The sequence below is a fragment of the Natrix helvetica genome (assembly GCF_964273705.1).
Source record: "Natrix helvetica genome assembly, chromosome: 3".
Classification (NCBI taxonomy): Eukaryota; Metazoa; Chordata; class Lepidosauria; order Squamata; family Natricidae; genus Natrix; species Natrix helvetica.
Window position 1 is genome coordinate 106165319 of NC_138549.1, and position 22723 is coordinate 106188041.

General features: G+C 37.9%; 1 protein-coding gene across 1 annotated transcript in view; it reads right to left on the bottom strand.

Moving 5' to 3' along the window:
• Nucleotides 1-11029: 11029 nt before the first annotated feature.
• HOOK1 (hook microtubule tethering protein 1) overlaps nt 11030-22723 on the bottom strand; it is a 46013-nt gene continuing 34319 nt past the window's right edge. The window contains exons 15-22 of the mRNA XM_081946895.1: nt 22070-22210; nt 20828-20921; nt 19454-19488; nt 18847-18929; nt 18270-18370; nt 16419-16520; nt 15862-15930; nt 11030-14637 (exon numbers count right to left, since the gene is read on the bottom strand). Coding sequence (XP_081803021.1) covers nt 14467-14637; nt 15862-15930; nt 16419-16520; nt 18270-18370; nt 18847-18929; nt 19454-19488; nt 20828-20921; nt 22070-22210 — 796 coding nt within the window. The 3' untranslated portion in view covers nt 11030-14466. The remainder of the gene's footprint in view (nt 14638-15861; nt 15931-16418; nt 16521-18269; nt 18371-18846; nt 18930-19453; nt 19489-20827; nt 20922-22069; nt 22211-22723) is intronic.

Consider the following 22723-nt stretch of genomic DNA (forward strand, 5'->3'; position numbering starts at 1 on the left):
ATGTTTACAAATAGCAATTTTAAAAAGGAATACCAATAGTGAAATTATTTGCTTTCTAAAATAGAGGAAAGAACTTGGTTCCTCATGAGGAATGTTCCCAAACTGGGGGATAGGTTAGGCACAGAGTATGAGAGATTAACAACTTACTATAAATTTACAGAGATATTTAAATTCAGGACTAAAATAATCAAATTAAAAATTATTTGAAGTCAGTCTTATAATTCCTCTGGCTTAGGTATGGCCAGGGACAACTTTGAGTTGATGTTGACTTCCCAAAGTTTCAGGAAGACTAATATAGGCTCTTTTTCAAATTAAACTATCTGTAACAAGCGAATCTGTTCTATCAGCCATTTTTTGGACAAGTAAGAAAACTGTGTGGGCAGGGATACAGGTGTCTTGGTATGGCACATGTTCAGAATATGCCTTCTATCAGAGGTGGGTTGCTCCCGGTTTGGCCGAACTAGTAGTAGAATTCAGGCCTGGGTCACAGAACTGGCAGCGCCCCAGGCCTGCCACGCCCCCAAACTGGTTCTCTCGCCACCACTGGGCCGCCACCATTTTGGTTTTTAGTGACTGCACATGCGCAGTTTACTGTAAATTGTCCTGCGCATGCACAAACAGCAATTTACATTGAAGAGTGCATGGATGCATGGGTTGCAAACCAGTAGTAAAACCGGCAGCAACCCACCTCTGCTTTCAATCAACAGCAGTTGGTCATGCTACTATTTGATGTATACAGCTCTTATTAAAATCCAAGTCTGAGAAACATTTGGGCTTATAAAAATTTGGGCAACTATATCAGGCATCTACAGTAACACTGTTTTATTCCATGAGATCCTAAAATATAGCTCCAATAGTCACTTCAAAGTTTGGTTTGATGCAGTGATTCAGGTGTTATCCTAGGAATAAGACGGCCAACCTCAGCCACAGAAGCTCACTGAAGGACATCGAGTCATTCACTCTTGCTGGAAACTCAACCCATGTGGTTCAAACAAAATGAAGATTTTCATGTAAATTGATCCTGGCTCAATCTGTTGGAAAAAAAAAGATGGAGTATACATCTAACAAATATATTAAGACCTCCATTTCTAGTATACAAGATTTCCCCATCATTTAGCTCTTCAAACTTCCTCTCAGATTTTGGATCAAAAGCTGTTGCAGACCCCCCGTCAGGGAAGAAACGGAGCGGAGGCAACTAATATTACTTCTGTGCCAAGAATACGGAGTATTCTCCTCCCCATTTCAAATATGTAGAACTCCTGCTGTTGATATAAGCCAAACATCTGCTCTGGCTGTTCAGAATTCCTCAGCAGCCGTCGCACTCCTGTTCATCACTAGCATTAGGATTTAAAATAATTGCTGTGCCAAAAACACCCCTTCTAAAACATGTGAAAAGTCCAGTTGCATTTTAGGCGTCTACTCGGGTCCTGCAGATGTTAACGTACCCACAAATCATCTGCCTCCCATGTTGCAATTCAAAGATGGCTCGAAAAGTAAGATTCGTTGTTCCTAAAAAGTTCCACGTTCTGTTTTCTCTGTCAACTGTCCCTTTTTAATGCCAATGATTCATTAGCAGCCTAATAGGCATCTCCGGCTACATGGTGTGCCCATGCCAGAAGGGCATATGTCCATGGCCATGTGCTTGAGACAGATAAGTACATAAACAGCATATTGGCACCAGACAGACATCTGTGCCTGGAAAAATGCATATGATATATACATGGATGACATTTTAGCTTTAATTAATCCATGGAGCTTTGAAAAGCAAGCTCAGCTCATCTTTTCAGTAAATATCAGCAAGATGCTTTTTTTTTCTTTTCTTTTTTTCCTCCCCCCTACCCCACCCCCAGCAATATGTCTTGCAATGTTTGAAAGACACGTTCATAAATTTAGCCTGCAGCTTCACACAGATAGCTAAATGTGGAATATCTACAATTATGTCTCAGGTAGCGAATGTTGCACTGAATAAACTGCAAAACAGATAAGGGCATCTCTATGTAGAAAAGCTAATCTGCCAGCTCTCAGTGGCTATATCCCAAAAGATGAACAGGTTCAAAAGATGAACAGGCTCAAATTTACTCAGTTTTCATCCCTTCAAATGTCTCTGCAAACAGGGCAGAAAGCAGAAGTAATGAATATTAGTAGTGCCTATATCCATGATGGCAAACCTAAGCCATATTTGCTAGCATGGCAGCCCTCAGCTCCGGTGTGCACATGTGCGCCGGCCAGCTGATTTTCGGTCTTCTGGAGGGCCAGGGGAGACCGTTTTCACCCTCCCCAGGCTTCAGGAAAGCCTCCAGAGCCTGGGGAGGGTGAAAAACAGGGTCAACGGGTCAACCGGAAATTTGGAAACCATCTGTTTTCGCCTTCTGGAGGGCCTCCGGGTGGCCAGGGAGGCTGTTTTTGCCCTTCCCAGGCTTTAGGAAAGCCTCTGGAGCCTGGGTAGGGTGAAAACTTCCCCGCGGATGGGGGGGTCGTGCGCAAATACATGGGGGATCATACGTGTATGTGCAGGTGGACGGGGCATGCGCGCGCACAATTTTGGCACGCCTTTAGAAAAAGGTTAGACATTATTGGCTTATATGGTTTCATAATTGTGTCTTTTTTTAAAAAAAACATTTGACACAATTCCATGGTCAATGCCACTAGTATTGGACAGTGCTAATGTTGAAAATGAGAGATAATTTTGTCTAATGGTTAAGGCACCGGATTAGGAGCGCCGAAATTTGAGTTCTACTTTTATTTTAGAAGCGGAAACCAGAGGGGTGACCTTAGCCACTTGCCCCCCCCCCCCCAGCTCTGGGAAGAACTCAGTAGCAAATGCTGCCCTGAAAATTGCATGGATTTGTCCTTGTATTCACCATGAGCAAACTCTGACTTGAAGGCAAAACCCTCCTCCCCCCCCCAAACAAAACAAAAATATACAGTATAGATAATCCTTGACTTACAACCATTTGTTTAATGACCGCTCAAAGTTACCACGGTACTGGAAAAAGTGAGTTTTTCACACTTACGACCATTGCTGCATCCCCAGGGTCATGTGATCATAATTCAGATGCTTGGCAACTGGCTTGTATTTATGATGGTTGCAAAGTCCCAGAATCATGTGATCACCTTGAAAGACCACGTGGAAGAACTGAGATCCACCAACTATTGCTCAACAGATCCCCAGTGATGGCATAACCGGCAACTGACTAGCTACTAGAATAGCGTTGGTGAACCTTTTCGGTACCAAGTGCGTGGGAGGGGAGCACCAAAAACCTGAAGTGCAGCTCTCTGGTGCGCATGCACAGGAGCGCCGGAAACTGGAAGAGTAGTTCCCCAACATGCATGTGCATGCCAAGAAGCTGAGCTTCTGATTTCCAGCATGTGCATTTGTGCTGGTCACCTGGTTAACTGGTTTCTGGCATGCATGTATGCGCACGCGAAGACCAGCTGGCAGGGCACACATGTGTGATCCAGAACCCAGAAATGCAATGGGCAATGACTGGCATGCCTGGAGAGATGGTTCTGTGTACCACTTTCGCAGTGCCATGTCGTGAGGTTTATGGCTGGTGAGGCACTGACACAGTGGTGGGTTTCAAAATTTTTTAGACTTGTGGACTTCAACTCCCAGAATTCCACAGCCAGGCATGCTCAGTTCCGATTTAAAGCGACAGCCTTTGGGAAAGAAGATTCCTTCTTTCTTTTTCTTCTCCCTTCCCCTCCTTCCTCCTTCTCTCCTCCCTCCCCCCTCTCTCAAACGCACACACACACACAAGTTGGATTAGACTATCTCTCCTACCCCCTTCCCTCTCTCTCTCTCTCTCTCTCTCTAACACACACACACACACACACACACAAAGTTGGATTGGAGGGAAGAGCACCAGCAAGGAGACCACAGGAGGAGGCAGGAAGCCAATCAAAGAGCCATACTGGAGCACACACACTTTCCCCCAGCCCCTGAAGGATCCAGCCCAGCTTCACTGATTACAGGTTTGAAAAGGCAACGTGGCTCTGCCTGCAATCAAACTACACCCCAGGGAGAGCACAAGCGAGCCAGAGTCCTTCCCTCCAGCCTTTGCCCAAAGCCCCGCACCAGGAGGATGAAGTTTGAATTCCTCCCCCTCCCTCCGACCCACACGTACCTTTTCCAGCTGCTTCAGAGAAGATTTCAACTCTGCTCTTGCCTCGGGTCCTCTGAAGAAGCCCCGCCCTGTCACGATGTTAAAAAGTTTGCTAGGCCTGAACTGAATGAATTGACACTCAAGAGTTAAACTAAGAAAGAGTTATTGCGCAGGTCATAAAAGTTCTTATCTGAAAGTGATTTATTGCGCATGCGTTTACACATTCCAAAATTCCTTTCTTCTTTGTTCGGCTGCCAACTTGGCAACCGGAGCTTTCATTATCAAAATGTAACAATTTAGTTATTTCTGTTTCATTTACTTTTTATTAAAGTTTGTTTATTAATTAGAATACTTTTAAAGACTTTTATTTTTCTTAATATCTCAAAATATATGCGGAAGGGAATCAGCCTCGGTCCATAGACCTCATTTTCTACAGGGTGTTTTTTTTTTTCCCTGACACGCCCAAATGAGCGCCCCCTACTATGAGGCAGGAGAACTGCGTGCCTCACCTACATCAGGAATTTTTAGGCTTTTAACCCTTGCTTAACTCTGCTTGAGTGATCATAAAATGCCTAAAGTCAGACTAGCGGAGGCATGCAGTTCTTCTGCCACATAGTAAAGGGTGCTTTTTTAGAGGCTTTTTTAGCAGAGTCGTCCACAGTGAGGCAGCAACTAGCTCAGCCTGACCTCAGCTCTCGCCTTTTTCCTTTTACATTTTTTTTTCATGATGACAGTGGGAGGCTGTGCCTCCCCTGCCTCACCTGACTGCACGTCACTGCACTTTCGGCACGCATGCCATAGGTTCACCATCACACTAGTGAATAACTTGCTAATATTTTGTCAGTACTAGAATTTTGCAAAAGGAGGATGGGCAATTAAGTAGGGAAATGAAGAAGAGAGAGCATTTATTATTTTCTTGTCAATGGTAAGTAAACAATATAGAACTTGCTTTTTTATTTATATGTTTGTTTGTATTAATGACTGGAAGAAATCCTATTTCAGACACTTACTGAATCAGCCAGAGTAAATCTAGGGAGAATAGCTAATTTTAATATTATTTTTGTATGCATATTGTCAGCCTTTTTATATATTAATGTTTCCTTCAGTATTATTTTGCTTTTAGAGTACCCTTGAGAAAGGAATTCATTTTCAAAACAAGCTGGGGTCCAATAAAATCATTTTTACTGGCACCCAGGATTCCTCCCTCCCTCTTTCCTTAGTGCCAGAATAAAAATTATCTGCAAATCTGGAGTTTGCATAAAATTTGTGATTGAGAGCCACACCAAAGCTATTCTTGAATTATATAGTCCCCATTTGCCATGAAATATACAGGACAAGCCAGGAATGAATTATCTCAAGCTGTAATGAAGTCCATTCCATCTCGTTGGAAGGAAAGTTGAATAAATTCTCTAGCCTTGACAAACTGAAGATGATGCTTCTTATTTTAAAAGTTTACTATATGAACACCATTTATAATCACATATTATGCAGATGTTTGCAATAACTCTTGAATAACTCTGGCTCTCCAATTAGACTTTTATGTAGCTGGAACGGATGGCATCTTAGTCCCAATCTCGTTGTTATACACAGAGAAGAATGCTGCCTACTCTCATCTCTCATGCCGGCTTAGCTTAGAATGATCTTGATGTTCAAATATGACATATGAATGCAAAAATTCAATCCTTCTAGACTCAGACTGGGTAGGGCTGTCAAAACCAGAACTGCAAGACTTCTGATAACCATTAAATGGCAGCAAAGAAAAGACACTATACTGCCATCTGCTGGTCAGCTAGCTTTTTCAGCTCAGATTTGGTAGGCCCTAACTTTCAACAGTCAACGATTAAGCTGTCTCTCGTAAATCAACCTTGCAGAATTGACCTGAGCACTGTTGGGTGTTTGGATCCCATGTAACCAGAGAGACTTATGCTTCACCTCCTCTATATATAGTTGGATGGAGACGTGATGTTCATCTCAGCCCTTTCTTTTGATGCATGTCTTTTGTCCAATTGAGAAATTTCCTCTTCACTCAACAATGGATCGCTCTAAAGGCAGCAAAAGAATGAAAGTGTATTATTCTAGAACAGCCTGGCTGACTGGGGAATCCTGGGAATGAAAGTCCACACTTCTGAAAGTTGCCACGATTGAGAAATACTGCTCTATAAATTAAATGTCATTGCTAAACAAGATGCTTTCTTTTTATGAATGATTCAATGCTCTGCATTTGTATTCTGATTTCATACCTAATATTTCTGTAAAGCTTCAGGACTCTGGACAACTATCTTTTTCTTTATCTCTTTTCTATCATGTAATAATAGTGTGTACAGTCTAGATTTGATAGCATTGAATTGAAACTGAGAAAACATTGGTTGGTTTGCGGCAGTAAGAACACAAGAAAAATATGTAACCTGTTTATAAAATCAGGCACATTTTGCTTCATTCCAAATTTGCAAGAAATTAAGATTGTTTGTTTACTTAGCACATATGGATAAACACCTTGAATTTCCTTTGGTATGAAAACAATCCTACTTTAGTTTAAGTGTTTAGATTTAAAGAAAATTTAATTCTATTAAATCAAAATTTGTAACCACCTTGCTACTTTGTGTTCAAAAGTTCCTTATTTTTAGTACCTATCTATAATCATGTTTATTATTAATTTGGTACATGTTAACAAATAACATGGGAGAAATTCAACCAGTTGTTTCCATGACAAAAGTGCCATAAGTATAGATTTAAACCACAAGGGGGCATTGCTTCCACATTGTAAAGCAGCATTTTATTTCGCAATATAAGAGAATTGTTTACAACTAAGACTGCAATCCAGTGTACACATTTCTCTGAGACTAAGGTCCATTGACCATGTGAGATTTATGACTGCGTGAACATGCATAGAACTGCACCTGAAGTAGCATGATTTAATGACTAATTGTTCTTTAACTTTCAGAAAGCTTTAAACAAGTACTTCCTAAAGACTGTTGAATTAAAAACAATATGCTAGGAGCTACACATATTTGCAAGAAAATAAGAACATTTAGAGACTACTTAAGATAATCAAATTTTGACAAAACATTCATTTAGGGAAAAAATAGGGACAAGCAACCAGTTTATCAGAAAACTTAAACTCAAATCTCAAGAAAAACTTGAGATGCCCTTCTGCCGCATACTCTTTTGACAAAGCATATTGCTTGCTAGCAGAGGTGACAAAGGCCCTATAATTCATAAGAAATGAATTCCCTCCATCAACATACAATACAATACAATGCAATAGCAGAATTGAAAGGGACCTTGGAGGTCTTCTAGTCCAACCCCCTGCCTAGGCAGGAAACCCTATACCATTTCAGACAGATGGCGATCCAACATCTTCTTAAAAGACTTCCAGTGTTGGAAGTTGGAACTTATTCGTGTCTACCTTTTAAACCCTGGTTGGGTGCATCGGTTTGGTGTTTTTCAGAATTAGACATGGGGTTAAAAGATCTTTTACTTACATCCTGATTAACTGAAGCTTCTTCTGCAATTAAAATCAGCTTTAGAATGTTTCTTCCCAGATATAGAAGGATAGCAGATACTTACAGTATTGGTAAAAAGCCTAATCAACAAACTACCAAGATAACTCTTACCACCATTGACAGGGCAAGTAACTAATATATAAAAATATCAAACCCTCCTCTGTTCTAGGACTGATGATGTTATTAGTTTGGTAAGGAAACCTCTGCAAGAAAACCACCAAGCTCAGAGAGCATCAAGGACCCCATACTAATCTATGGATGTTTTATTTTGAAGTAGGAAAGGATAACATAAATTGAATGACATTTTGGCATGATTTCCCCCCCTTTTTATTTACTTAGAAATATTATATTGCCGCCTACTTACACAAGGAGATTCGAGGTAGCTTACAAGGACATAAAAAGACAATATACAATAATAATAAAAAGAAAAATAACAAAATAAAGGAAGCTTCAATGGCCAGCGCCTGCCTTGATAAGCGCCTACAGGAATAGGTCCTCTCGGGTTCTGGATTTCTTGTTGAATCACCACCACATGGTTCCTGGTTGTTCTATTGAAGGAGTCTCCAAACCTGACAACTTTTAAATTTGTGGATTTCAACTCCCAGAATTCTTGGGTGTTGAAGTCCACAAATCTTAAAGTTTGGCAAGTTTAGAGAGCCCTGTTCTTTTGCATCCCCTTCATTTGGGGATTCTGGAGTTCAACCTAGCTACATTATTTCACACAAATAGGATCCTCGTCCTTGGGATGTCTCCATTAGGGAAACAATTCTAATTGTTCCAGTTTAGAGAATATCTATATTTTTAGACAAAATTATTCAGGGACAGTAAACATTTCAAACAAAAAGCTGAAATTCTGGTCTCAAACTTGTTTCTGTTCCTAAATCTGGGGCATGATGAGTAACAGAGATTTGATTTTTAGTTTTGTGTTCGTTATTTAGCAAAGGGTCTGTAAAAATTGGGAATAAAAATCTTAAAGTATATTATTAGTTAATCTCGGAGGATTAATGCCCCAGCTGCACCAAAGAACATTTATTCTGAAGTAACAATTGTTATAACAGATTACCTATACTGAAAAATTAAAAATTTATCCATTCATATTTAAATCTGCATGCTGCTTTTCTATCCCTAGTCCCACAATTAGTTCTTAACAAGGAACAATATATTAAAAAGCCCAAGTCATAAAGTATAGAAAAGGCAGTAATAAAATAGCAGCTGCAGCCACTCGCTCCCATTAATAATAAAGAACAATAATATAAATCCCAACTACAAATCTTGATCATTCCCAAATGCTTTGCTAATTTTCCAGTGGCAATATTTTGAGTCTCTAGCCCAGGGAGAGACAACTATGGGCCTTTCATGTCCTGTGGACTTCAACTCCTATGCTGCCCCAGGAATTCTGGGAGTTGAAGTCTATGGGTCATAAAGGGCCGTAGTTGCCTACCCCCGGTGGGCAATAACTGGCCTGACTGCCCGAAGATATCTTGAAACTGGTAGATTGTGTTTGATGTGATGATTATACTTCACACTCAAGTAGCACAACTTACCTAATATATGGAAACTCAGTGGTCTCTTTTATTGCACTTTTGTCCCGGTGCACAATATTTTACCTTGATATTCTTGATAAATCTAATTGTTTACCTCATAGATGTCTCAACTACTCACTATTCATGCAGATGTACACCTTTTGTCAATAGAAAATGGATATTGTAAGATTCCATCAACACATCTCTTCAGACTTGACTTTTACATTTTGTTGAGGGAGGGCAAGGTATTTTCTTTGCTTTTTGATTCCACTGATGCAGATGTGGGTCTCATGCTTCTTTTAAGGATTTCCCAGTTCAAAAGGGTGCTAATCGGTTGTGGTCCAGCAGCGGCTGGCTGAGTTGTTGGTGGATTCTGACAGCTCAGACTATTATGGGACTGCTCTGGAGGATGAGGAAGACTCTGGAGGGTGTTTGGAGTCAGAGCAGGAACTAGAGAAGCCTGTTGGCCACCAGGTGGCATCTGAGTCAGGGAGCAGTGAGGAGGAACAGAGGGAGGTTGTCCCTGATGTGCGGAGACCCGAATTGATAGGAGACAGGAAAAGCTGTGGAGAAGACTCATAGAAAGAAGTAGGGACAGCTGGTTAAGGGTATGGCCCCTCCCAAAGAGTTTATAAGTGGAGCGAAGGGAGGGGATCTTTGCAGGAGACAACAGTCCATATTCAAGCCATTGCAAAAGCCTTCTGTAAGTGTTATCTTGTGTTTGTGAAGAGAACTTTCTAGGCTCCCAGCCAATGGGTGCTTTATCTATGCAATTAGTCATGGCAGACAGACAAGCCTGGGTCTGCATATTCCTTGGATTCACGTGACAGAACACTAACCTATGTTTTCAGGTTTTAGCAATCACGTTCAAAGGAAGCCTTGAGTCTGAAAAAATAGTTGAGGTCACAATACTGCTCTAGAATAGTATAGCTTAGAATTTTCTCTGGTTTTATTCTGTGATAAGAATTTCTCTAGTTTAGAAATTCCATTTGGAATAGCGCAGAAATAATTTGAGTGCAGAGAGCAAAACTGTAGTTCATACATCTAGGCAGCAGCTTTGAATGAAAGTGTGAATTTTAGGCATACTTGGTCCCAATTGGGGTCTAGTTTTTATTTTATTTTCCAATATGTCCCTCACATTTAGCCACGCAGGGGGTATAGGGATAGGAGTATCTTTTTAATTTCATAGGGAGAAAGATGATTATATTTTTAGATGATCCTAGTACCAGGAGATTGTCTCCTTGATGTGACAGGAGGGCTCAATAGCTTCAATGACCCTAAGCAGGATGCTTTGTGACTTTTATCCATTCAGGCAATAACAAAAAGTCCAATTCAATTACATTCAACTAACCCTATATATATATATGTATATATGTATATATATGTATGTATATATATATATATATATATATATATATATATATATATATATATATATATATATATATATATATATATATATATATATATATGTCTGTGTGTGTGTGTGTGTGTGTGTGTGTGTGTGTGTGTATATGTGTATGTATATATATATATATATATATATATATATATATATATATATATGTATATGTATATGTATATGTATATGTATGTATATATATATATATATATATATATATATATATATATATATATATATATATATATATATATATATATATATATATATATATATATATATATATATATATATATATATAATGGGCAATATATAAATTATATATATATATATATATATAATTCATTTAGCCACATTTAGCCTTCTCTCCTCTTCCTCCTGACTTTGAGAATTTATTAAATTTATGGTAAACTTATTCTACAATTGTTAGGACTATTCACTTCGCTTGACAACACACATTTGGTTACAAGTACAACATAAAATAATAAAAGACAATAATGTTGTCGATTTTAATGGGAATATAAAACATCTTGAAGAATAAAACCATGTTTACAAAGTAGTGCAAATTATTTTTATACTATTTCTGTACAGTTCATTTTCTTTGCACAGACACAAGCATGTATCATACACATTAGAACCTGGTAAGTCTAAAAATATCTGAGACTTACTACTTAAAAGAAAAAAAATTAGTAGTGCTTAAAAGTATATCATCCCAAGCAAATACTTCCTGGATAAAAACATATTTCCTCTTAATAAAAAGCATTAGCCTTTTCATTGATTCTAAGAACTGCTTTAGTCAAATGAGATAGAAGTCTAAAAGCAAATTTGTTTAAAAATGTAATCTCTTTATATAAGTAAAATAACCCATTGTATATATAACCAGAATGTCAATGCATAAGTTATACCAGCATGTATTTTGGAATCTAATGAAAATATCCACATAATCAATATAGAGAACACATAGATAAGTTAAATATTCTATATTATGGGAAACAGTACTAGTGACATAACATCAACTAATTCACTAATATAAAAAGAGTGAATTTGTAGAATCAATTTAAAAAGATTCCAATTGATTTCATTTTTGCTTTGCTAACTAAGAAAGAGGTATAAAATTCTGGATTCAATTGCTTTGATCAGTTATTTAAATTATTCAAAGGAGGTAGTTTATATTTTGAAATAAGTGCTGTACCAAAAGGGCAACTCCAAATTCAGTTGCCAAGAATTATTCTAAATTATAAGGATTGTCCCCAGACTTACATTTTATCATCCCCAATATTCAGAAAATAAACTGTAATGTCCTAAAAGTTGTTTGTTATTGTTGAGTGTGGAGAGAAACACATATGTATATGTATATCGAAGTGTGAGGCACCCACATTCTGCTAGGCTGCACATTCCAGTGTAGGATAAGTACAGTTTACAGTCTACATGCATATTTAATTATTTTTAGCAATAATTTCACTAATATCACAGTTGAAAAGGATCACCTTTTATGTCAATTCTTATAAAATGAAGCAATTAGGAAGACAGAGCTACAAATCACAGACATTTGGTAATATTAAACTAGTTTAGGATTACAAGCTAAACATGACTGAGAGTATTGCTATCATTACAACTGAGAGCTAATTAACTATTTTTTCCATCCATAAATATTTGAGTTTATCTTGAGGAATTATATTCTAGATCTATGGCAGATGAAGTGGTGAGACATTATATCAAAAGAAAAAAAAAGTATTTTTAGGGGCAGCAATAATTATATTTACTGAGCTATCTAATTTGGACTTTTTCCTAGATAATACAAATTTTCTATTACATGGATTTTTTTTAAAAAAATGAGTTTGCTTCTTTAACTATGCTTTTGAATCAAGTTACAGTAAAGATGTAATTCTGAACCAGTAAAAAGCTATGTTTTTCCTGGTTCTTTAATACAAAGATTTGCAAACTGAAATAGTTAAGCAACAGAACTATACTGGCCAAAACGTAACTATCAGACCATTATCTCGCTCAACTGGTTAACGCAAACAGCTTTTAATGATAGTCAGTCATAAATATTTTAAGTTTTTTGCTTCCAGTAAGATGAACTTCAAATTTTCAATATTTCTCTACATTCTTGAAATTAGGTACAACTCTGTTTACCAATAGTAGTCAGGTTTCGTCTCCACAACACACATTACTGTGACTGAAACATACGTATTTGAGCAAGATTGTGGTCTAGTGCATGTTGGCTAATACAAGGAATGAAAATGCCTCTGAGAACGACCAAATCCCAAAGAAGAAACCAAAGAACAAAACGCAAGAGACAATCAACAAATGTATAAAACGCTGAGAACTGTAAACTGGGGGAGGGAAATGAAATTCTTTGACAATACATATAATTGCAATTGTATATGTACTTGTTTGAAAATAAATGCCGTTGAATTCATCAAGATTTATTCCTGAGTCATTATACCTGTTGCAATGCTATCAGTTTTATTCTGTTTAAAATGAAACAAAAATGTTGCAAGTGACCACTCATTCAGTGACCCCTAGAATTTGCAACAGTGCTAAATGAGTGGCAGTTGCAACCAGGCTTTGAAGTTCTGATTACTGCAGTGCCCTTGTGGTCACATGATCACAATCTGTGTGCTGGGCAACTGGCTTGGATTTCTTACCGTTGCAGCATCCTGCAGTCATGTAATCACGAGATGCAACCTTCCCTACCAGCTTCTTACAAGCAAAGTCAGTGGAAAAGCCAGAGGGGAACCACCATCATAAAGTGGCACAGTCATATGACATTGCCCTTTATGATATCACTTAACAAAAATTCCAGTCCTAATAACCCTCATTAAATGAGGCCCCACCTGCAGTCAGGCTTGTGGTATTGTATCTACACAAAATCACTTGATACTGAAGTTATTTGCACAAGCCAGTTTTAAAATGCAAAATTAGCAAAACTATCACTACAATTTCAATTATAAATTTGGTGCCCCACAATACAAAAAGCATTATTAAAAAAAATCCCAGCTTATAGGCTTCATTTTACTTGAGGTGTATGAGTTCAAGATTGTATTGCATTATAGTTCAATTTCAAATAGAACAATTTCAACCTCTTCCATTATGTTTAATTTGAACATGTGCATTTCCTTTAAATGGAAAAATTAATTTACATCTCATCCCTTCAGTAAACACGTGTTTGAAGTTCCTCCTCATATCTTGATCAATATTTGTGTCATGGTTTTTAAAAACTAACCTCCAAAACAAACTCAACCATCAAGAAAAAAAAAACATCTTTATGAAATAAAATAATGATGAAGATTATAAATCTAGTTACTTCTTGCTGAATGGAAGAAGGGCTTGGGGAGAACTCAACAGGATTACAGCTATACTGATTAAATCAATTATTGCACTCTACTTTTGGGAATATGGGAGGAACTACTTGCCATGAATCTTGAAGAATATTCATGAATTTTCCAGTATTTGAAGAATAAACTAATATTAAATAAAAAGAACTGTGTACACCCATTACTAATGAAAACCATTCTTATTAAAAAAAATAAACTAACTTTAAAGAAAAAGAACTGTGTGGACATATCACTAATGAAAAATATTCTTGTTAAAACCAGTGATTAACCTGGAGAGAGAATTTTTAAGTAGAACTTTAAATACGATGACAGTTTACACATCTTTATACACAGTACAATATAGAATGAAAACAAATATAATTCCTTTAAGAACTGTGCTTTTAAACATATCCCCAATCTTTTTAGAATCCCAAAGGAAACATTAAATGTTTCTTGTTTCTTATCATCTGGCTAAATTAGATTTAGCAGCATATACATCCCATTTGTAAAACAGCTGATGTCCTGCATCATAGTTTATTCTTTGTCTGACATTTTAAAACAGGAATAATAAAATAAATTAAGGACACTTTAGGGCAGACTATCTTCTATGACCTAATCTGATGATGTAGGTGGTGCTTTAACAGAGACATTCCTTTGGCTGTTGGTCAGTCGCCGTTGTTGAGCAAGGAAAGACTGTGCAGGTGGGTATGGATGACCATCTCTGTAGGCGGTATTCACACTGAGAAGTCTGGATTCCATTCCTAGTTTATGAAATGCTAAACTCTGGAAGAAAATAGAATAAAGTACTTAAATCCATGATGCTCCTCATTCAATCTCAAACAAAGCTAATACCTATGATGGCTGACTACTACTGTATTGCTAAATTATTCATGCATACATTATTTTCTTTTTCCCCTGGCTTATTGAACAGATATATTTAATATCTGGCATAGTAAACATGCAAAGATAATATGCTATGCAATTGATCCACAAACTATGCATGTCAATCCTTGGAATAATTTCCAGAAACAGCTCAGTATCACATTTGGAATATGGCTACTGAAAAATGTATGGCAAATATAGATTCTATCACTGCAGGAATGGACAGCCTATAAAACTCACAAGTTCTAGCATCCAGCCTATTTCAGATCACACCACCAGTCTGGTAACAAAATAGGTGGCACATTTTTTGATGTTATTACACACACACACACACACACACACACACACACACCCCTTGCAGGAGACTTAGAGGCCTAAAGCCATTAAGTTGAATGCTCAGTATCTGCTATGGAAAAACAAACAACAATACTGAGGTCAAGAATAGCTGAGAAGATGAATAACATTAAAAATAAAGTAAAATGTTAAGTAAAAATTAAGACTTTTACTTAGGAGGAAGAATTCAAAGGCAATTGTGCTATTGTGTCACTCAAAAACTAGGATCTTCCAGAGGGATCCATGACTAATTCTATAGAGCAGGAGTCTCAAAACTTGGCAAGTTTAAGACTTGTGGACTTCAACTCCCAGAATTCCCCAGCATGGCTGGTTGGAGAATTCCGGGAATTGTAGACCACAAGGCTTAAAGCTGCCAAGTTTGGAGAGTCCTGTTGTAGAGCAAACATAGAACCAACTAAAACAACATGCTCTAACAGGGAGCTTTGCAAATAAACTGCAAGTAGTCACAAGAATACCCGAGAAAAACCATCATTTCAATAAATTTTAATCATATCAGATTTGGCTATTTGAGTCTGAAAATATTTAGAATAAAATCCAGTACTGCATACGGGCAGAATTGTGCTTGAATACTTAGATCCCCCCCCCCCCCCCAGGGCTTCCAGTAGCTTAAAATCTGCTCCATAGGTTAGGAAATCATACTTGGGGACACACGAGGACTGCAGGATGTGGATTGCAAAATCTGCCACAAGAAGCTGCCTCCATCAGTAGAATATATTTGGATTTCACCCGTTTACTAAAAACATTTCCATGTGCACAAATACAGCAACCCACCTGGTTATACCATGCAGATACAATTAACTTTTCTTCATGCTCCTGAATCCTGGCTGATTTACACTGACCCTAAAATGAATTTGTACAACGTATAATGTAAGTAGAAGAAATTATATGACATTCAAAGCAACAAAATGATTACTATATGTATACTTTTGTAAAGGAACACATAAGCCTAAAAAAAAAAAAAGACAAGCATTTTACTGCTTTATATTATCTTCAGTAATGAACCCAGATTTTAATCACGTTTCTTCTGGCCTAATTTTGCCAATTTCTTATGGCACCTCTTAGTTCATTAGCAGTGTGTCTCAACCTGGGCAACTTTAAAAGATGTGGACTTCAACTCCCAGAATTCCCCAGCCAGCAATGAAGAAAAACATATTAAAATTGCTTTTAGTTTGACTGCTTTAGTTTTATATTTTGTTCTATTGTCATAAATTCCCTTACGTGTTTACAGGACCAGAAAGCAAGTATGCATGTATTTAATAAATATATAAAAACGCAGTTGCCTGATGGTAAAATAGGCAGCATATAAATTGAATGAATAAATAAAATACCTCAAGGGTTTCAATTCTTTTGTCTTTTTCTACCAACTGTTTCCTTAGCAACATTATTTCAGCAGATGCCGGCTTTAATTTGGGATCTAAAGTTTTTATGACCTGCAGAAAGAACATACATTATGGTTTACAATGATTCTTATCTAGTTACAAAATCAACTCAGAAATAACATATGCAACAATTAGATCAATCAACTAGCCTAAAGTTTGCTACTCCAACTGAACAAGCCATTTTTATTAAAAACGTTTGGAACAATTTTGTACTGCGACTTCTATTCTTTCTTCCAGAATGTTTTTTCAAACACCCAGTCCAGCCTATAGCTCCAGTCTATTGATTCTATTTCCTTTAATTTACATCAACAAATTTTCTCTGCTTCTCTTGCTTTTACGAGTTCAGTCTAGCTGAGAAAAAGCTTTCTGATGCCTGGCGTATGTGATGTTTATGACATAGTTTGGAGGGATTAAACATTTCTTATTAATCCTTCATCTCTATGGAACACGTATAGTGCATATATTCTTTCAATTTAGCAATCAGTAATAGAACTGGACCGGGATGCCCTACGCACGGTCACTCATGCGCTGGTGACGTCCCGCCTGGATTACTGCAACGCTCTCTACATGGGGCTGCCCTTGGGACGCGCCCGGAGACTGCAGTTAGTTCAGAATGCAGCCGCGCGGGCTGTGATGGGGAGTACGAGGTACTCCCACATAACACCTCTCCTGCGCGAGCTGCATTGGCTACCTGTGGTTTTCCGGGTGCGTTTCAAGGTGCTGATTACCATCTTTAAAGCGCTCCATGGCACGGGACCTAGTTACTTGCGGGATCGCATCCTCCCACATACATCCCTGCGGCCAATACGCTCACACAGGGAGGGACTTCTCCTGGTGCCATCCACTGGACAATGCCGGCGGGCGACACCGAGGAGTAGGGCCTTCTCTGTGATGGGCCCAACCCTCTGGAATGACCTCCCCCCTGACATTAGAACCACTTCTGACCTCCGCTCCTTCCAGCAAAAACTGAAGACTCACCTGTTCCGATTAGCAGGCCTGGCATAATTCAACTGTCCCTCCTGGCAAACGCACTATATCTGGTTATTTTAGGGGTTTTTTAATTCACTGTATTTGTTTTTAGGGGTTTGAACTTATTTTAATCTGCTTTGTACAGTTCTTTTAATGGCATTTTAACCTCCTCCATGTCAACTCTCAACTGTACATACTTAATTTTATTGTATCTGATATATTTTGTATGAACTGTACACCGCCCCGAGTCCCTTTCGGGAGAGGGGGTGGTCTAGAAGCATTAAATTAAATTAAATTAAATTAAATTAAATTAAGTAAAAATCCAGAGTGCAATAGATTTTATTCTATTTCCTTTTTTCCAGGATGAGATAAACCTTTCCTGGAAAAGCAAAGTAAGCTAATGTTGGGGGTTTGAGTGTGTTTATTTGTTTAATTATTTTAGATCATACGGAACAATTACAAGCCATTTTGCTCTAAGCATCAGGCTTGAAATTGGGAGTGTGAGTTTGAGTCCCGCCTTGGGCACAAAGTCAGATGGGTGACTTTGATTCAGTTATTTTTTCTCAGCTCTAGGAAGTGATGGCAAATCATTCCTGAAAAATCTTGCCAAGAAAACTTCAAGGATTTGTCCAGGCAGTCTCCAGGAATCAGACACAATTGAATGGAAGAAAAAAGATTAATTAGACACTGCCACATAGTCAACTAAATTAGGAAACTTAAGTATGGAATAGAGAACTAATGTAGCTTTCAAAGAGTAGAAGTGGGAATGAAACAATTTTCCAGTTCAAGAGTTCTTAAATAATTCATTGGTTTATAGAAAATAATACTCACAATTCTTGCTTTTTCTAAATACATCTTATATCTTTCTTCCATTGATTTCATATCTTCATCTTTCTTATGCAAAGCAGCTTCTAATTCTTCTATTTTTTGTGCTATTATTAAAAAACAAATGTAATAATTAGTAGAGATAAATATCCACGTCTGGAACAACTGATAACATGTGAATACTGTTAGTTCAGGAGGCCTACGTGATCAGTAATTAATTGTAATCCATTAAGGTTACAGATTGTGATTCCATTAATGGCGTATAAAATTTGGATTTTAATAAAACATCTGAAGGATCAAAAGGTCCTCATTTTGCCTTATAACCATCTGCCTTCACTGTAGTATTCAGAAATATAGCTCAAACTTATCATACATACTGCATTTAATAAAATATGATGTTCGAGAACGAAGAAAAAAGGGATATATATCCTTCCATTTATATACTTGCAATATTTTACCAATATACTGGGTAGTAAAAGACATCGGATAGAGAAAGTTTAATGTCCTCCAAAGTTTATATATGCAATAGCAATAAAGTATACCTGCAGTAAAAAAAAATGAAAGGAGTAACAGATCACTTTACCATTTTGATTTAAATCTGGTTGAAGGTCTGCAAGAAGAGCTTCCTTCTTCTGCAGTTCATCATGGACTTGATTTAATTTCTCCCTGAAAGGATATGGCTTTTTTTTAATTAAAAGGCAACATAACTGACTTACTTTATTTTATATTTTAAAAATTGCATGTTACCTTCTCACCTTACAATTATAAGGAACACTAAAACACAGCATCCCATCACAAAACCAATACTATGCTATTAAAAAACAAATTGAGGTCATAACATAGGTAGTTAAGCAGCACATAATTATCCCAACAGCTATGAATTCCTGAACAAACCCAGACTCTCCCTCAAGGTTTTGGAGGACGAAAGCCTAAGGGGAATCCACCATTATTGAGTTACAAGATCAACAGGTCTGGGAAGGCAACAGAGAACACCATACAACAGCAAAAAACACATTTGTCCATGATCCCCCACTTTACGTGCATATTTTACTACTAATAAAAGCATCATTTTCTTCCAATTCCACAATGGTGTTACAAACCAGGAAAAGGGTTAATTAAGTAAGTCTTTTAAAAGTCTTCTTTTCATGTCCACTCACATGCATACAAACAAATATGAATGCATCACTTACATATGGGCTGCTATCTTCTGCTTCAATTGATTGGACTGCAAACAATAAACAATAACAGTGATTGGAAAGTTATTAGATCACATGATATCACACACACACACACACGCACGCACACACACCTAACTATGATCAATCCCACTGCAGAGCAACATTAAAAACTTAATGAGTCTTACTTCATTACATAACTAGAACAGACCATGTTTCAGGATCTTTATTCAATGTCAGATAAAAACAAGGAAAATTATATTCCAGTCTGTGTTTTTCCCACATCCTTATTGCCCTGTGGTTTTTAGGAATGGCCATGCCTTAAACCATTACATTGATTCCTTTTTTGAAACCTTTGAAGTCGTTCCTGAACTGATTGCTCTCAACGTTAAAATATGTCGTGTACCTGGGTTTGTGTTTAAGTAAAATGCATGTTTTAATTGCAATTTACACAAAAGCCAGAAATAAATATTTACTTCCAATTTAAGATATTCCACATCCAAAGAATGATTAAAGACTTACATAAAGTTATAAACCCATTGTCAACTTGCAAAGCATCCCTGCTCTCGAGTTGCCATGCAAAAATTTTGCACCAGCTTTCCTACTTGTTAATCAAAGTTGTCAATTCCCACTAAAACCAAGCCTGAATATTCCTTTCTTCAGAAAAAATGAACTCACTGTGCATACTTGTATACTTATATCCCTACATGCATTTTTATGCTAGAATTGGTCAGAGCCCATACTTCAAAAGAACAACTCAGGATCAAAATTTAATCAGCCTTAATATGAATTACTATTGGTCAGAATTACTTCCCTGTAGAATAAAGTATCCCATTAACAAAGTTAACTGATTCTTGTATGCATAGACATAAATAATCTTCTAACTGGAATAAATTATGCATGTTCTGTCACACAGAGAAAAGCCTCATATAGCAAACACCTGCACATTCTTATTCTGTAATAACTTACACTAAAGTTATTACAGAGTACTTGGAACATTTATGTTTTATTATGAAATATAGGTGGTCTTCCACTTATGATGAAAACTGTGGTTGTAGACTGCAATGTCACATGACTGCATTACTTATTAACGGCAATTCTGCCAGTCCTGATTGCCATGGTTAAGTGAGGACTGCAGAGGTCATGAAAACAGAACCTTTTGGAATTCCAACTTCCTGCTGGCTTCCCCACTGACTTCTCTTGTGGGAAGCCAGCAGGAAATAGCATAAATCGCGATCATTTGACTACAGACACACTGCAGTCACAGTCACAGTCACAATACAAGGGCCCGCTATAAATACCATCTGTTCAGTACTGTCATAATTTTGAAGTCATTGAACAAATGGACACAATCCAAGAACTACCTGTATATTCCCATGTCATACCTACCCTTTCTCTTTCTGACTTGGTCTCTTGCTCCTGCAAGGACTTCTGAAGGTCTTCAATCTGTTGCTGCAACTCCCCACAACACTCCTTGTTCAGTCTATCATGAAGCATTAAACATAAGACTATTAATAGAATTCAAGTCTTTAGGCATGAAATCATTGTTCTTGCAAGATTTACATCCATACTCTAGCTGGCAGCAAGAACATCCTAGACTGCTTCTCTGTTGAGTATTTATCCTTGCTAAATAAATTAAGAGATGATCCTCAGGTTACTGGAATAAATAGAATTGGAATTGCTGTTGCTAAGTAATGCAGTCATAAAGTGCAACATCCGGTGACTGCATTGCTTAGTGACATTCCCAGTTGTTGTTATAACTGTTAAGATGAATGAACCTTTAAGCAGGAAGCAGCAGGAATCCCAGGTAAGGAGCAAAGGGATGTCTTGGAGGAGGAAAGATGAGGGCTGGAATATGCTGTCCATTAATTGTGGGAGGCCAGAGGGAGTTTTGAGGCCTGGTACAGACCACATCCAAGCATAAGAAGCTGCAGGGTAGATATTACGGCACAAGTGCAGAAAGCCAAGGGGACAGGTGGTGCAGTGTGATGCAAGCACAGGAAGACCAGGTGGGCTTATCAGAGCAACGTACAAACTTTTCTGCTGGCTTTCCCATTGACTTTAACTTGTGGGAAGCCAGTCAGGAAAGTCTTAAATAACAACTATGTAACCATAGGAGACAACCACCATTGGAACCTGCGAGCTGGTGGCCAAGCAATAGCAATGGCATGACTGCTGGGGCACTGCGACAGTTGGAACTAGTTGTAAGCACAACTCACTCAGTGCCATCACAACTTCGAATGGTTGCTGAATGAATGGTCAGTAAGTAAGGAACACCTGTACTTTGTTATGCAGGAACTGAGAGGAAACCAGAGGGAAGTGCAGCTGAGAGTAGAGATCCACTCAACAAAACTGTCCAGCCCTACGTTTTAAGCAGCTCTCTCCTCCCCAGTGAATCACAATCTACTTCCTTTTGACAGACTTCCCTCTTTAGCATTTATAAGCAACTTTGGGAGCAGACTGTGTAGGAAAATCCACTTTCAATCCAGTTGCACCCATCAGTGTGGAGCCAATCAGTCATTCGTGTGCTTTCTATCATTCTTCAGTATTTTTCATTCCCCATTCTGTGTCTCTCATTCGTTTTTCGTATTTATAAAAAAATTAAATAAATGTTATGTGAAGGAGAATCACCTGTTTTCAGTTTCTAATTCATTTATCATTCGATTTTTTTGTTCCAGTTTCTCTTGAAGCCCTGCAATTTGTTCATTTTCTGATCCTTCTTGTTGCAAATGAAGCATCTTGTTTTCATGTTGAAGCCGGATGAACATGTCTCTGAGATTTAAAATAAAAGTTGAAAGCAGACGTATTTTGCAAAATACTACATTTTCCTCCAACATTATAAAACAGAGCTTGCTGTATATTACAATACAATTGGCAATCTATGTGATATTATACACTAAATTCTGCTTGCAGCCCTAGTAATGTTAATTTCATTTCAGCAGAAAGGCCCAAGAAAACCTCTTAAAAATAGCAAATAGTACATAGATTATTGTTGTGGCCCAGGAGGATCCAGTTGAGCTGCTGATGGACTTGTATAGCGAGGGATCATTTGAGTCTGCGGGGGGGGGGGGGAGGCGCCTGAGGCATGGAGCAGTGGGGAGGATCAAAGGCAGTTTGTCCCTGATGCTAGAGTGAGAAGGGCTGAGAAATGTAGCAGCAATTACGTAGGCAGGCTCATAGAAGATAATTCAGCTCAGGTGGTTGTGGATTGGCCCCTCCCAAGAGAGCTTATAGGTGAGGCGTTGGGAGGGGACATTTGCAGGAAACAACCGTTCGAAACTAGCA